Source organism: Carettochelys insculpta, chromosome 5 (assembly GCF_033958435.1).
Source record: "Carettochelys insculpta isolate YL-2023 chromosome 5, ASM3395843v1, whole genome shotgun sequence".
NCBI classification, from domain to species: Eukaryota; Metazoa; Chordata; order Testudines; family Carettochelyidae; genus Carettochelys; species Carettochelys insculpta.
Window position 1 is genome coordinate 72,871,014 of NC_134141.1, and position 16,884 is coordinate 72,887,897.

The window sequence follows — 16,884 nt, forward strand, 5'->3', positions numbered from 1 at the left end:
CTTCAGTCTATCTGTAAGCTATAATCGTATCTCTGTTCACTTTGTCGCCAGCCATGGAAGCTGTTCGTATAACTTCTTTTAAGAAGACTATAGATACAAATTGATTTAAAGTAGTGGATGTGAAAATAAATGTCTACCCAGAGATATGACAAGCCAGATTCACATGACTAAGTACGCTTTTATAGGAAATGTGACTCTGAATACCCTTACTCTCTCCTACAGTAACCCAGATGATCCTGCCCTTTGGTCTCTTCTGTCGCGACTTGTTCCTCTGTATACGCCCCAAAATGCAAAGGTAAATAAGTGGCACTGATCATGTGTTGAGCTATGTCCATGTGTTAAACACCACCTATTTATATTTGAGTAGAGTTCAGTAATTAAAAACCTGATTTGATAACGATTATGATTGCATTCCCAATTGCATTTCTGACAAGTTGCATGCACACCTATATTCTTTGTGTGCGCGCGCATCAACAAAAGGAATGCTCCCCTTTAAAATAACTCAAAGCACTGTGCATCAGCTTAGAAGACAGAATGTCTGCAGACACAAAATTAGTGCATATTTCTGATATATGGTATATTCTTTGTAATCCAGAAACATCCGGGGATTTCAGTTAATCAAATTTTCTGGTTAACAGAGGGATACCTATTGATCAAAATTGTCACACATTACATGTAGTTGGCATTTTGAACATGTACAAGTAACTTTATTCCACTTTCACACAGGCAGCATCAGTGACCCATCCCAGATGTACAAAGGTTCCTTTGAACTCCCTCTTCTGACCTCTATATGAACTATACGTGACATTCTCTGTTGCTGCTAGTTAACCATGCTGTATATCACCCATAAGCTAACCTTTGTACACTTAAACACTACAACCAGAAATGCATTCCTGATAATTTTTGTATTTTTCCTGGTTAGCAAAGGAGAAAGTATACTGCCCTTCATGAAATTTTTCCCATTAACCAAGAATTCTGGTTGGTTAATATCCAGATAACGAATAGTATACTGTAGTTTGGGATCAGAAAAATGGTCCAGTTATTTTAACATCCCCTGCAAATACCTCTGCACTTAATAATAGTGATATAATCTCTTCAATATTTATCCTGTAGGGTGGAGCTGTGGCAGGAAATGTTGCTCATATACTTGATTTAAACCATGGAAAGGTTTGTTTTTTACTTCAGATTTCTTAATTTAATAAACCTAAAGTGAACTCATTTTATTTTTTTATAAAGTAGTTTTGAAGCTCTAATGTTGCCTCTTCTTCATGCATAGAAAGCCCTGCTGCACACTGCAGTTAATCATTTGGCAGCGGGATGTCATTCAGCTGAAAACAAGAAGAACAATGCACTGAAGGATATCCAAAAGGCAGTCCATCTTTTTCCAGGTGATCATTATCACAAACAGTCATACTCTGGGGTTTGTTTTGTACTTTAAACTTTTGTTAGGCTGGATTCGAGCATATTCCAGGCAGAGTCTATTGGTAAGTAAAACATAACTATCTTTCCAGAGACTGTTTGAACACATCCACAGTTAGGTAGGTGCTGAAGTTGAGGCTCCCCTTGAGAACTTTGGGAATTGTTTGATCTCCCAACAGGAGAAAAGATGAGTGGTGGTGGAGGTTGTTTCACACATCATTAACAAAATTCAGACTATCAATTAATTACGACCTGTTGTGCTGACCATTAAAGATCTGTTCATAATTTTTTAGCATTTTAATTACAAACACTGTTAATTTACTGCATGATTAGTACTATAGTCTTGTTAGCAAGTGGCAATCTTCATTATTACAGTGAAAGCAAAACTAACATCGAGGTGGTGAAATCAAGCACTCAAAATTCAACTGCCAAACTACTAAATTTCTTCTGTGATGTCAATACTGTGGTATATTTTAACATAATACTTAGTCTAAAAATTTTATATCACTTTCTCACACATATAGGCTGATTTAACACTTTCTGAAGCTTTGTTTCTTTTTCAGTATTGATTCTTTGTTGTCCTTCACACCCGTTCTCAAAATCTCCTTTGCTGTGATGCGTACAGAAACATTCAGTGTAGGCTGCTGGTGTGCTGAGTCCACCGTTTGCCATGCTGCCCAAAATCATCTTGTTTCTTTGTATTCCCATGTCTATATCCATCTGTTGTAGCTTGTCTTATACTTAATTCGATGTCTCCCTGGGGTATTAGACACTGTCCAAGTGCAACCTAGGTCCATGATCTGGACTTACAGACATTATGAAGATACAAATGATTGTACAATTGATGCCTCTTAACTTTGTTGTCCAATGCTTCTCATGAGACTCTGATTTCAGGTAGTTATGACTTTTTCAAACTTATACATTTGGCTAAAATTTTCCCTAGTGAATATCTGCCTACAGGCTGAATTTTGTTTTGGAAAAAAATTCAACTAGAGCAGGTCAGTGGTTTCTGAGAACAATGTTAGTAGAAAATATATTTTTCCTATCTTAAAAAAAAAAAAATCTGATCTTTTTAAACTAAGCATCTTGTGCTTTGGACTCCAGGATTTGTAATGTGGCAGGGGAGTGGCCTTTGCACGTGGGATGTACCTTTTTGCCGTCAGCATGAAACCTTGCCCAAATTCAGCCAAATTATAAGATCTAGAATAAACTCCGTTTGTGCTTGCGCATAATGATCATGGATATTTTGTTGGCCAAAATCAAGGAATGTTCCACATTCATCGAGCATTTTCAAGCCTTTAGTGCTGACCAGCCTGCTGGCACAGTCTCCACAGAGTAACGTAGCATGCTGCTGTCAGCTCATGCCTGGAAGGATACATCTGGACTTTTCCTGTAATAGCTGCTCCAGTATGAGTGCTGGAATTAAGTGCAGGGAGTCTTTCCTGTGACCTCCCTGCTGATACCTACGCAGCTTGGAGGAGGAAGCAATCTCATTTGAATGCAAGGAGGCCAGGTGGCAGGGAAAGGAGTAGGTTGTGACAAGTAGCCTGAATGAGGTATTGGTTCCATCTAATTAACTACTGTATCATGATGCATATACACAAGGGGGTTGAATTAAGATTGCTAAAGTTTGCTTGATTTTGGCATTTCTTTACTTTTGAGTGTCTACATTTGCAACCTTAATACAGTAACCTGAGAAATGTTGTTTTTATCCGTTGATACAACAAATGTGGAACTTTACGATATTGTTTTAACAAAAACAACACATAGTCTTGTGGCATCTTATAGCTTAAAAGATTTATTGGAGCATAAGGTTTTGTGGGTGAATACCTACTTTATCAGATGCATGTAGTCATAAGTGAGTCTTTGCCCATGAAAGTTTATGCTCCAATAAATGTTAGTATATCAGGTGCCACAGGACTTCTCATTGATTTTTGTGGCTACCACTCTTTAATATATTAGGACATTAACTGTTTCCTGTACTTATGCTTATAGTGAGTTATAAATCCTGTTTAGCTATTGGATGCAATTTCACTTCCTGCAACAGTATGGGCAGTGAGTGAGGAAAATTACTTGTATAGCTTTCTCTCCCTGCTCCCCAAACACCTTGTATTTCCTGTCAGGCATATTCAGCCTCTCTGTATCTGAATAATTAACCTACACAGAATGGAGTACTTTAAAACTTCAGCGTCAGAAATAGTGTGCATATACAGTGCTTCCCATATTATCAAGGAGTGTGAGTAATTTTCCTATGAATGTGTTTGGGGTTGTTTGTGGAATGATCTGTCCAGTTCCTAGTGAACCTGTCACAACAGATGACCTCTTTACTGGCGGTCTCTGCAGAAGCTAAGATGGATTGGGTCATAGAGACTGACCTAATCTTTTTACTCCTAAAGGTCCATCTCTGTTAGGGTTTAAACAGTTAAGTGAAAGTTGTAGCGCCCTTGTCCATGCTTTTTCATGTTTCACTTAACACAGAATTCCGGGCTTTTAAGTCAGCATCTCTGAAGCAATACATTGACAAAAACACATTTTTAAATTTCCTCTTCCAAGTCAAGTATTTTCCAGTAAAATAAAATATATCTAATATTTTGTAATATTTAGCTAAATACCAGATTTGCTTTAAAAAATCTGTTATAGCATTGCATCTAATTCTAAAATATTTTTATGTAGGTCTCCAAGACCTAGCTGTAACTCTTCTACTTAAAAGTAAAACCATTTTCCATGTAATCTATAACATATTTAATATAGGGGTGGACAATTCCATTTCATTAAAATCCTGTTTAAAATACCCTTTTCACAAGACTGCATAGGGAAAGCACTTCAGTGCTGAGGAGGGAAAGACAACATTTTTGCATTCGAAGGTCAGTGAAGACAGAGATAACGTGAGACTGTGATATAAGACTGGAGACAATACGACTGTGATATGGCCAGGTATATGTCAATGCACACCTTATTGCTATTTATGTCACATTTATCAAATAATCTAATTGGAGTGGAAAAGAACTCTCCCAATGCTGAACTCTTGTCTGTAAGGCATGCTGTATAACGATGTCCAGTTTAATTTAACTATCCAGACCAGTGAGATCCCCTATATTACCCCAGTTATTCAAGATAAATTATTTAAAAATTTTAGTGTCATTTGGCAAAAAGTGATACAAAGATGTAGCTTGAAAAAAAACCATCTCATAACATGCTAGATTTGCAGGCAGAAAGCAGGCAGTGGTCACAAGCAACGGGTCTTTTGAAGTCTGTTCTTAAATGGTTAGCAGCGGGCAAGGTGTTTTCCTTTCTCTGGCTATGTCTACACAACAGGATTTTTCAGAAATAATTTACTTCAACATTCTAACATCAAAATAAGTTATTTCTGAAAAGAGCATTTACACTGCAAGAGCATTTTGAAATTGAGCATTCACCTTAGAGCCCAGTTTTTAAATCAGAGCAAAGATAGGGTGTCTCTCTTGAGGCCAATTACGTTGTAATTACCTCTGCTTAGCACACACTGAATTAATTTTGAAATTGAAAGGGAGCAAAGGGTTGCAAAAGTTGTTTATTTTGTTGGGGTTACTACTTCGAGTTAAATGCCCTGTTCTTCCAGAATGACAACCATTGCAGTGTGAACACAAGGGGTTTCTCTCCCAAAAAAACAGGTGGTGGATGGTTGGTTTGGTTTTTTGTTTTTGGGGGGAAAAAATGGAGACAGTCCCTCTGTAGTAAATATGCTTGTGGCTAATTGCACAATGTTTGAGTTTTGAGTCTGTCTTGCATTTTCATCCTTGCTCTGCAAAACTGGAGTTTGTTAACAATCTGCAGATTGTTTAATTTTTCTCTTCCTCTGTTCCTTCTGAGTAATGTGGGACTAATTGTTACTTTTGCACAGGGATGCTTGGCTAGATTAATGTTTGTGAAACTATTTGATGTCTTCAAACAGAATGTGTTCATTGTATTCTGCAAAAAAATTTTGTTTCTTTGATAGAGCCCTTCTAGCTTTCTCTTAATCAGTTTTTCACATGAGAAGGTAAACCTACTGCTGTCCTACATCTCTATCTCTCATATACAATCAAACTTACTAGAGAGATCCATGTTGCAAACATATTTGGGACCATATGTGTGCATTGTATATATTAAAATCAGAAATAGTTTACCTTTAGGAATTGGATCAAGCACACATCAATTTGGAGTCATAAGTAAAATGAGCCATGCTATTAGTCCATATCCTTACTAGACATGTGCCCAGTCTGTAGTTAAATAGCAAAAATACAATTACCTTTGTCACAGTTGTTGCCCAGGGCTGAAATTTCTCACTGTGTGGACCAGCATTTTTCAAGAGTGCCTCTTCAAAAGAGAACATGTTTGAGGTGCATTGGTGAAGAGGTCCGGAGAAGCTTCCTGGGCTGCGTTTTTACTTTTGCCTTGTGTCTGAGATGTATGCTCTGACAAGCTGATTTAGCATAAACACATTCTAAATAGTTGGGATAAAATGAACACCTTTTAAAATTTTGTGTTCTTTAAAGATTTAACAGACTCATCTTAATACTCTTCTGTCTTCTTGGGACCCTAACTTCACAGTTCTCCTTTTTGTTCTGGATTGCAGTACTGCCTAGTGCTGATGAATTATACTGTCTTCAACACCAGGGCAGAATGGTTATGAACAGCTGTGTTTTCAAAGTGAAAGAACTGATCAGGCCATCCTACTTTGAAATATGTTACCCTTACAAAAGTACCCATCACTGTAGTATCTACATGAAAACAGACTTCATTTCTTCAAAAGTCCAACAGAATATGCCCTGGCATAATATAATACTATTGCACTATCTGTTACAGGAAAACGTGGTGATGATATATTTAAACGAGTGTTCTAATTGTCAGATTTTATTTTCTACTACATATCTTTATAAAACTAGAATGAAATGCAATTCAGTGATTCATTAGGCCTTAGTCTGTTGTTTAAGATGCAGATGCAACTCCCATTTAACTGCTTGAATCTGAGAGCAGAACTGGGTCTGAATGGAGTACTGATAACAAAAAGATATTTATGTATTGTTTTTTTTAAAACTGACATTGAGGCTCCTCATTCAAACAGGAGATTCCACTGATTTCTTTACTCGATTACAGTTTTGTCTAATGTGTCTAATTTCTTATGGATCCCTTGGCTGCTATGATGTTAACTCATTTGTCACTTGAAGACTCCTGTAAATGGCATGCTGATTGTACTGAAAATATGGGCAATTATTTTTTTCAGATGATCCTACCACATGGGCAGTGTTAATGGGTGCCTGCCATGCTGAAAATACTCTTGTCTGTTTGAACTACACACAGCCTAAGAGAACAGACCTAGAAATGACACTTGTCGCCACAGTTTCAGCCAAAAGTAAGTTATACAAACCTTCTGAATTTTCATACTTTTTGAAGAGGAAAAAATGCTAATACTAGTTGTTTGTGGGATTTTTGTAGTCAAGGGTATTGCCACGTATTTTATCCATTATTTAGACTCTAGCATGACCCTAGACACCCATTCTTTGTTTAGCTTGCGTTAAATAATAGAAGGATAATGACAATCTTAAGGGGAAAATGTTTCCCTTAACTACCTGATAGATCTCTTTGGTTCATGGTGAAGAGTAGTAACTACTCACTTATTGTTTCTATTTCTAATGTGTTTATGGATTGTCACTGTCCCTTTATGAGGTTGGGGCTCAGCTGCATCTATACTATACTTAGTCTACCCTGGACGGGTAATGAATAGAAGGGTCAGGTGACAGGAACCATCTGACTAAGTGCTAGGTTTGGGTGGAGATGTAAGGGCAGCCTGCCTGTGGTTATTTATAGAGTACAGACCTGCAAGTGAGTGCTTTACTCACATCCTACAGAAATCAGGGAAAGTGTTAATGAGGAGGTCTATGCGGAGTATCTCTCTGGAGCTCCTGCACAGAGAGCCTGGGAGAGAAACATGCAGGTAGCAGGGACCTGCTAGGAGATGAAGCTCAGCCACATGGCATAAAACCTGTATCAAGGATGGCAGGAAAGACTAACTCTGGCAGATTTGTGATTTGGGAAGCTGGTTTATTAAAATACTTGAGAAAGGAAGAATTAGTCAGAATACCCACAGCTTGAAATCTGGTTTAACTGGGAGGAAGGAGGTACTGGGCCAGTATTGGATTTTGAGGCCACATGGGCTAAACCCAACTCCCGTTCTACCAGGAACCAGAAAACATCTTGGGCTTCTAAGAGTTCTAGTCTTTTCTGCCGCTTCCCCATATGCCCCTGAATCCTGTCTTTCAGAGATGGTCACCGAGGTCCGAAATGCATCAGGTCCATTTTATGATGAGGGACCAGCCAGAGTACCACAGTCGCAGTATCACAGTGAAGCATATGTAGGATTCACAGCACTGTCTAAGAACACAGTTGTAGTATGATCAGGCGTTCTATGACTATTCATTCCAAATTTTTCAAGAAGTACCAGTGTTCATTGATAGAATTTATAGAAACAAACAACTGTGCTAAGAAAAATATTCAGAGCAGCCCTTCCAACAGGAGGGAGCAACTGCCTCGGGCCTGGCAGTTCAAAAGGGTGGCACCCAGAGTCTTGGGCCCTTTAAGTCACTGCCAGAGTGTTGTTTCACTGGGGGGGGGGGTTGGAGTATGCTAACTATGCTGTAGTTTGGGTGGTACTGATGGCTGGCTGCCAGGCCCTTTTCCTTCCAGGATTGCAGAGCAGGGGCCCAACTTTCCTGATTCGGAGTGAATGTTAAGCAAATAGTAAAAATCATTTGTTGAAAGAGACTTTGACATTATGAACAGCAATATATATGCCAGAAACCAAATTCTCAGAGGTGCTTATCCAGTCCCAAAACACAAACAATACCAATTAAATTGGATCCAAGAAGTGATAGGTAGCTCAGTTCATATTTTGAATATCATTCACAGTGATCTGCTTTGTTTATAGATGTAAAGTTGTTCAAAATTATTTAACAAATGTGTACCAACTTAATGTATTTATGTAGGCATAAGCTTTTGTGGACATTTCACTAATGGAAGAGAGGCTAATAATTACTGACAACTTACTCATTTAAGTTCTCATTATATTGCTTCAGAAATACTCGTATCCTTGGTAGTTGTGCAAAGGATACAGGTTCTGCGCTAAGGTTAATTTTCAGTTTTTCTAAGACCCACAGTGGTTTGACAATTAAATGAATACATTGATACAGAATTTGTACTTTATGTAAAGACAGGCTATCTGTTGCTTCCCTTACTAAAAGGGCAAAGTCAGTACTTTTCAGGATAATATTTGCCTGACTTTTTGTATTATTTTGAAAAAATTGACTTATTTAAAATACATGCTTCACTGATTTTATCTACTGCAAAAGTTGATAGCTACCTTAAAAAGACAGACCCATTTTTATTTTGTTTTTAAAATCTGTTTTTCTCTCTATAAAATATAAATTAAAAAAAAACCCAGGAAGTACTGTCACTTAGATTGTCTGACCTATCAGCATGACATCCTAGATCTTCTTCAGCTCACAGCACTTGGCCCTGATAATGTGGCAGGTCAGTAGAGCATGTTGAGCAATATGTTCTTAAGTGTGTGCTCATATTTACAGCTAAAGAAAAGGACCTTTCTGCTAAATACATCCAGGCCCTTGAAGATTGGTCTCTGTGTCAGGCTGTTACCGGTTTAAAAGAGGCTGGTAGAATTACAGAAGCTGAGGCTCTCTGCAAAAAGGTATGATAACTATGTTGTCATTGGTGCTTCATGACTTTGGAACACTGATTCGTACGGATTACATATACAGTGGTGAATAACAGCAAAAGAACAACAATTTGTTACAATGTAGCACAGCCAAACTCATAAACTGATTTTTTACTTTTTAGAAAAGGAAAGACTGTTCTTTATCAGTTGTTATAAAAATTTAATTTAAACTTACTATTGTTCTCTAGCCATGTTGAGTACATTACAGCACAAAAAGCATACTTCAACTTGATCTTAATCCTATCTATCTTCATATGCTTATCTTCTTCTCCCTCCCCACTTCTGCCAGCAAAATATAAATTCTTTCAAAAGTTCTAAAGGCATTTTCTCAAGAGGAAAATGCACTTGGCTATGTTGTGGGATGAATGACTTGCTGTGTACTGTCACATTATTAACTTCCTAACCCATACTTAATTTTCAGTCTTGACTGCAATCCTAGGTGATAGGTACCATTTAAACTACACCAGAGTGAATCACTTGAATCATCACAGTGTTTCCATCACTAAAGAAAAATTAAGCAAATGGTAAAGATACAGAAAATATCTTAACGCATTTGTGATCTCAGGTTAATTTTCTAGTGTCTGTAAGACTATATTTCTTTCTTGAAGAGGCATGTGTGCATAATGGGGAGAGAGAAGGCTCTGCCACTTTTGACAGAAGTATTTGCAAGGCAGCCTGTAGATGTAGTACATAAGCCATTCACAAGGCATTCCAAAATATATACCTAATTCTTAGCCAATGTGGGTTTTGTACAAAGGCTGTTGTTGCTGTGGTGACTAAGTCAAACTACTTTGTTCACGTATCACCTTCTCCCCAGCTGCCCCCATCTTTTTTAAGAGGCTGTTGTCTACTGCCCTTGAGTAAGGTTCAGTGGACATGGCACCTTTTGTAGAGAAGAGTCTCATGCTTGTCAATTTTCCTTTAGTTAGCATATCCATTGACCCGATGGCACAGGAGTATGCTAACAAGAGAGTTAATCTGTGCATGTTTCCCTCAGAAAGTACCTAGATAGTTCATTTTTTAATGTTAGTCTTACTGTGAGTTTCTTAGTTAAATGTAGGTTGGCTTCCTTTGGAGCAAGTTAAGAGTCAGTCCCACTTGTCCTCTGTCCTTGAAAGCTGTAATCATCTCAAGACCTGCAGAAGGAATTGGAGGAGTGAGGCTCAGGGACACACCTCTGTGTTTTTTCTCCTCTGAGATAAGCAAGACTGTTAACCTGTGTGAGACCATTTCTTAGTTGCTGAGGGTAGAATTGTTGCAAATACCAGCCTCTGACTAGAGATGGTATTGGATCTGTCGGACTATTGCCTCTTCAACTCTCTGGAACAGCTTGGAGTGCTTTGGAGTATTAAAAAGTCTGTTATAAATGCAATCTCTTCTAAAAAGAGTTAGCTGTGTCTTTTGGTCCAAATAAATACCCCTTATAAAGTAATCTGCATTGAGCTAGTTCTCTGAAATGTGTACTAATTTGGACAGTGAAGACTCAGGCTGTAGCGAAAAAAATGCATGGTTGCTATTTTATTCTGAAATCATTGCAGGAAGGGGAAGTGTACATGCATGTATGTGGCATCTCCTTCCCCCAAGACAAAATAAATGAGGACAGTGCCCTGAGATCTCTCAAGTCCTTGGAGATACACTTAAGGGGCAGCTCCAGCCACATGATAGCCCTGTACTTTGAGACTCCACTCTTCTGATTTCTTAGTACTCTGGATTCCGTAGAGTAGTATTTCTTGTTCTTCCCCACCACATTGTGCATCTGCCTTTCAACCCACCTTTAAGTAGGGGGTAGGTGCAAGACTATGACAAATTCCCTGTGGGACTTGGGAACAATGAGTGTTTCTTACTCACTTTCTTGTGCTAATCCATGGTCCTGCAGCCAGCTTCATGGTGTGAAGTAAGGGAGATAATAATGTACAGCAATAATTTGCTGCAAGAGGGTCATAAAGAGGAGGCAGTTCTCTCATATTTGTCTGTAAAATATGAAAAGTACTAATAAAAATGTTTTGATTTCTAAAATATATCTAATAACCTCTTGCATTTAACTCATTTAAAACTGGTTTTGGTTTCAGGGATTAAAAAGGTGCCCTGAGCACCCAGATCTGTTCCTCCTTTTGCGACAAGTTCAGTGTAAACAGCTTTTTCAGTCACATCAAGAGCTTCCAGATGCCATCTTGGAGGAGCTTCATAAAACTGTCGTGTCCAACTCCACTTCAGTAACAGCGTGGCACGTAAGTGAACTGACTTTTCCTTTCTTGATATAACAGTGGGTTGTCTAAGAAAAGGAGTCTCTGCGTTAACATTCGTCCTCTTTGCCCCGTTACACCTGGTGAGATGTGAGTACTAGACAATGATCTCTGTGAGAGAACTGAAAATTCATACTGTTGCCTCCTTATGGAGTCAGGGAAAGGGTAAATTTATGTGTTAATTTTGTTAACTTCAGTAGGTAAACATATATGTTGTTTTTTGCTGATCCTGACGTGCTTATCGCAGATCCCCAGTAACACATGGTAGTTTAATATACTACACCATGTTATTAGGCACAAAGAAATGGTTCCCCAAAACACCAGGATGTTTCCTGAACACTGCAAAAATCTGAACATGTGCTGCCCCTTTGTTTCCTTCTGTTTGCATACTCTGCGCAGGTGAAGAACTCTTTTCCCCGTTCAAGAGCATCAAGGCTACCTAATTCCCTGGCACATTTTGAAAATGTTGCTTCTTCCTTAATACTGAGGGACAGGACATAGATGTGCTATGCAGAGTGGCTAGGGCTGGAGATTTTCCTGTGCTGGGTTCAGATGCCAAAGAAACCCTTCTGCTTTACATTGCCTGAGAGTCTCTCTAGTCTAGAGATCAGAAGAGCCCTGTGCAAATACAAAAAAGTGGATCCTCATTTAATCTGCACCTGCCAGGCTCAACTCCTCATCCAATCCATGGTCCGTATTTCACTTCCATCTGCGCAACGAATCTGGAGGGCAGTCAGAGCACAGACATGCAAGGAAGCGGGCAGTGTCATGCAGGGAAAAGGCAGGCAACAGGAAAGCAGGGCATGGGGATAAGGGGCAGTTCAATTGGGGTAAGGGACAGCAGGGATCTGGGGCTGGAGCACTGAAGGTTCATTGTCCACCAGGCTGAGGGACGGGGACAAACTGAGCAGGACTGGCATTCGACTTCTCCTGTAAAATAAGCTTTAGTTACAGTCTCTTGCCAGCCTCTCTCCATAAGAGGAGCTCATTCTGATGTGCTGATGCAGCAAGCAGGAGGATGAGAACACTAGTCTAATCAGACTCACTGGTTTCCATTCCCACCTGTATCTCCACCAACAGGAAACTTCTGTCTCCAGAAGTTCAGGGTGTTGTCTGGCAAAAGTCATTAATTACATGTTTTCTTATGAGTTCAGGCTGTGAGATGTGTTGTTGCCAGCCTAAGTGCTAGGTAGTCTGCTCAGTTTCCCATTCGATAGCTTTAGGTCCCCAATGGAAAATGAGTTTTGCTGCCTCCTAGTTCATGTCCAGATTTACAAAACCACGAAAAAGTTGGCTGTGTCTGGTAGGAGACCTCTGTTGTGAAATAACAGCTGTTGTATCAAAGGACAGAAGTGTATTGACGGAACATGTGCAGAAATTTGCAGTCTTCCTTATTCAGCAGGTATTTGGTTGTAGAGTAACCTATAAATAATCATTTGTAAAAATTGTCTTGCTATATTCATGAAACTCGGAAAACTTAAATTTATGTAGTCAAAAATACCAAATGATCTGTTTTAACAAGCACTACCAAACATACTGGTTCTCTATTTTCAGTGGCTGGCAAGAGTGTACCAATCTCAAAGAATGATGGTGGCAGCAGAGCTGTGTTACAGAAAGAGTCTACAGCTGGCATCCCAGCAGGGCAGCTGGAACGGGAAGTTATCAAGTTTGCTCAGGCTAGCTATGCTTGCACTGGAAATCTGCATGGTAAGATAACCACAACGTTGATGATAAAATGAATAGATTTAAAATATAAGCCATGAACTGTTATTATCTTTTGTAATCTCCCAGATGAAGTCCTCCCATAAACTGTAAGTCTTTTGTGAACAACTCCTCAATAGCATGACATGAAAAAAACATTTTTGCTAACTAATATAAGTGGGAATAAACCCATTACGCTCTGAGGCTATGGGTACACTGTGGTTTCTATTTTGGGATAGCAGGGCTATTTCGAGCACAGTGTTTCATTCCCACTACCCTTCATCATGAGAAGGGGAGCGGTAAATTCAAAATTAGGCTCTTATTTCAAACTTGAGTTTAAAATGTTACCCCAAAGTAACTTAAAAAAATGTGCGCAATACAAATTGGGTGTGTTATTTTGAGATACTACTACTGTGTAGCCCCAGCCTAAAAGACTGATTGTTCTTAGGCATCTCTCCAGAAATATTTTGTGTCAAAAGGAAAAAAATATATGGAATAATCAACTCAGATTAGTAAACTTGTAAAGAGACTAATTTTGCCATTAAGCTTGATTTTTCTCTTCCTATATTATTCTGTCATCCAAATTGACTGTGCTATAACTTTCACTTTCAAGACTCTGCATCACTGAATGTGGCATTAGTGTGAGTTGCATTCATTCAGTTTTAGTATTTATTTTAATATGTATTGCACTAGTACCTAAAGGCCCAAAATCCTCTTTCAACAATAGTAGTGCTAAACTTCTCCAAAAATCTTAAAGATACTGGGCTGTTGGGATCATCTGTGCCGTAGGAGAAAGCGTGCTCTCCTTTGTTAGTGCTGTTTGTATGCTGTGATTTACTGTGAGTCATTACTTTACTAGAATAGGTTAGGAAAACACTAGCTACAAGATCTGCCATAAAATAAAAGGCCATGTCCTTTTGTGCTCAGAATTTTTAAAACAGGAAACAATGAGCTTCCTTTGCACCAAGTAATGCAGCGAACTGACTTTATTTTGAGTGATGAAAAATTCTCAAAGCGTAGGAGACCAAATAAAGTTCTCTTCTTGAGCAGCATGCCTCAGGGAGAAAGGGGGATAGCTGTATGGAAATGTTGACCAGTAGTGACCACGATCTCTCACACGAGTCTGCCATCCTAGCTGGTGACCTTGCTTTTCATTTTTAACTGCCCACACAGTATTGCTGTGATAGCAAAACTTGGTGCTGCACCCACCCTACATCTCAGTAGGTGCTTATGTAGAGGTATTTGTCTGTTTTCATTTCAGTGAAGAACTGCTATTCTCTCTTTCACTATCTTGCACAAGATTAGAATATGGCATGATTGAATCTGTTTTTGTATAGTGTATTTTATACCGATCAGTCTTCATCGCTGATTACATTCTTTTGAAGCAAATAAATCTGCTTTTTTAAACACATTTTCTTGGCATAACCACAGCAGTTTACAAGAGAGTTTATTGCATAGGTTTGTTTGTTGTCAGCTGTATCTGTAACATAGATACTCACTGAGTTTACACCCACTCTCAGGCTAGATCCTGGCACTTTTTGTTGCCTTTAATTATTTCACTCAGATATTAGTAGCATAATTGCAATCTCTTAGAGTCTCAATCCTGTTTCTTGTTGCTCTTTCCTAATCAAAACCTGTGTATTTTATGTAAACATATATATTTTATGGAATTTTCTGTAATGAAAAATTTTACCAAAAATATAACCATCTCTCCAATTATCTAAGTCAGTGGAGTTGGGAAACCTGAATTGCTGAATCGTGGCTCCACTATATAAAAATCAATTTAGAGTTGCTGTTTAAATTGTGATTTTCTGTTTTGACTCTGTGTTCTTGTGAGCATCCAAGCGTGGATGAACTTCTCTCTCCAGTGTAGCCTTGCAAGCTTTCATGAGATATACACAGTCATAACTTCTGCTCATCCAAAATAAAGTAATGCTTGTTTACTTTCCTGCCATAAACACTTTTGCAGGTGAATAAATTACTTGAATTTTGCAAGGCTGCTGTAGGAGTTCTGAAATAATGCACTTGTAGCTTTCCAGACCTATTATACCCTGAGACTTAGCAATCTAATTTAACTATCAGGAAAGCTTAAGAGTTAGCATACTTGCAGAATTTAATCACGTGCAGATGGTATGTGCACAAACAAACATCTTATACCTAGTGAAACATTTTGGCTGGTAACACAATTATTAAATTTTTCTTGCTGTTATCTTACTAATAGGCTAATATTTCAAATGGTCATTGGCCGTCCTTGGTTCACGAGGCAACAACTGAAGCTTTGAAACTTACTTTCTGTCCACTGGCTCTTCTTCTGCAAGCACTGCTACAGTACAGTCGCAAAATGGGGGCAAGGTATATGTTTTCTGTAATACAGTGTGGTTAAAGTGAATATGCCTTATTCCAACCTTAAAAGTTGAAAGCAGGGAACCATCACAGTAGTATTTATGGTTGGAGGCTTTTGTAATCTCAAAGACACCTATGGTTTTTAGTTAACCTTTTTTTAAAAACATACATGTAAACTAAATTTAAACATTTGCAAGAACTATCTGATGAGTATTGATTGAATGGGATGGTAGAATAAGGCAGTCTCGTTCCAGCTTGTGTTGCAATTCAATCTGATACCAAGTGCGTTTCTGGCCCCTTTTTTCCTCATGGTACAACTTAGCAAAAATAGGAATGTGAGTACCAGTGCACTGACCAATTTTAACTTGGGTAAACAGATTTTGCCTTCCTGAATTTCCCCTTGGGTGTCCCCTTACTGACTTTTCACTTGCCATAAAATTGAACAATGCAACTACAAGCTATTGAGCCATTATTTCACGCTGAAGGAGGACTGTATTCTGTGTATGAGCATACACACTGGCTATACAAATACAGTTTACTAAAAACCTTTTTGCTGGTCTCAGGACTGGTGTTCTAGAAAGCACTTCTTTAAAAGCAGCTGTGCTACCTTAAAGGTTTATATTATAATTATTAAACAAGAGTGAATGCTAATATACCTAACATGTACATTCCATGAATGTTGAAATAAATGTTTGGGTGGCTTCTTGCGGTGGAGGAGTTTATATTTCAAGGTGTAATTATAGAGTAGTGTTTCCCAAATTTAAAAAAATTGCGTATCCCTTTCAGGACTTTGCGGCGTACGCCATCTCCCCGTGTCATCCCAGTGCTTGTCTCCTGATATTTAGTAATTTATTTTCTGACTTATGTGTACCACACTTTGGGAAACACTGTGAGGATTGTTCTCAGGGTAGTTGTTATCCTGAGTAGAAATAAACCTAACTGTGCCTCACTGTGTATGTTCTGGAAAATGAGAGGCACTGCTGGATCCACAATTGAGAGAAGGGAAGTAGATACAAGGAGAATAGGTGATATTACTATCAGCTGTTGCCACCAGCTGCAAGACACTTGATTGCTTGTATGAATTTTAGAGAAAAGGATGATTTGACTTAATCGCAACAGGTCAAAATTCTGACTCTTGCCATATAGCACGAGTTAATAATTTTCTTATTTTGTATAAATGCAACAAATTTCTAGAGAGTACTCAGTCTTAAATTTCATTTTTGTTCCTAGGGAGACTCGCCGAATGTTGGAAAGAGTCGTGTATCAGCCTGGGTATCCAGAAACCATAGTAGCAGTTGCACGCTGGTACCTCCTAAGACATTTATATGCCAAAGATGATTATGAATTAATAGATGTAAGAGTCTGTCTATATTTTTACAGATATATTTCTGTGCAAATGTCAGTCGTGCTGACTAGCTTTCTGTGCTGGTC

At 38.5% G+C, this 16,884-nt stretch overlaps 1 protein-coding gene across 2 annotated transcripts in view; it reads left to right on the plus strand.

Moving 5' to 3' along the window:
* Positions 1 to 16,884, plus strand: part of SKIC3 (SKI3 subunit of superkiller complex) — a 72,182-nt gene that overhangs the window by 53,221 nt on the left and 2,077 nt on the right. For both annotated transcript variants that reach the window (XM_074995315.1, XM_074995316.1), the window contains exons 32-40: positions 223 to 295; positions 1,114 to 1,167; positions 1,277 to 1,388; positions 6,662 to 6,790; positions 9,018 to 9,139; positions 11,236 to 11,394; positions 12,964 to 13,116; positions 15,332 to 15,462; positions 16,684 to 16,807. In XM_074995315.1, coding sequence (XP_074851416.1) covers positions 223 to 295; positions 1,114 to 1,167; positions 1,277 to 1,388; positions 6,662 to 6,790; positions 9,018 to 9,139; positions 11,236 to 11,394; positions 12,964 to 13,116; positions 15,332 to 15,462; positions 16,684 to 16,807 — 1,057 coding nt within the window. The remainder of the gene's footprint in view (positions 1 to 222; positions 296 to 1,113; positions 1,168 to 1,276; positions 1,389 to 6,661; positions 6,791 to 9,017; positions 9,140 to 11,235; positions 11,395 to 12,963; positions 13,117 to 15,331; positions 15,463 to 16,683; positions 16,808 to 16,884) is intronic.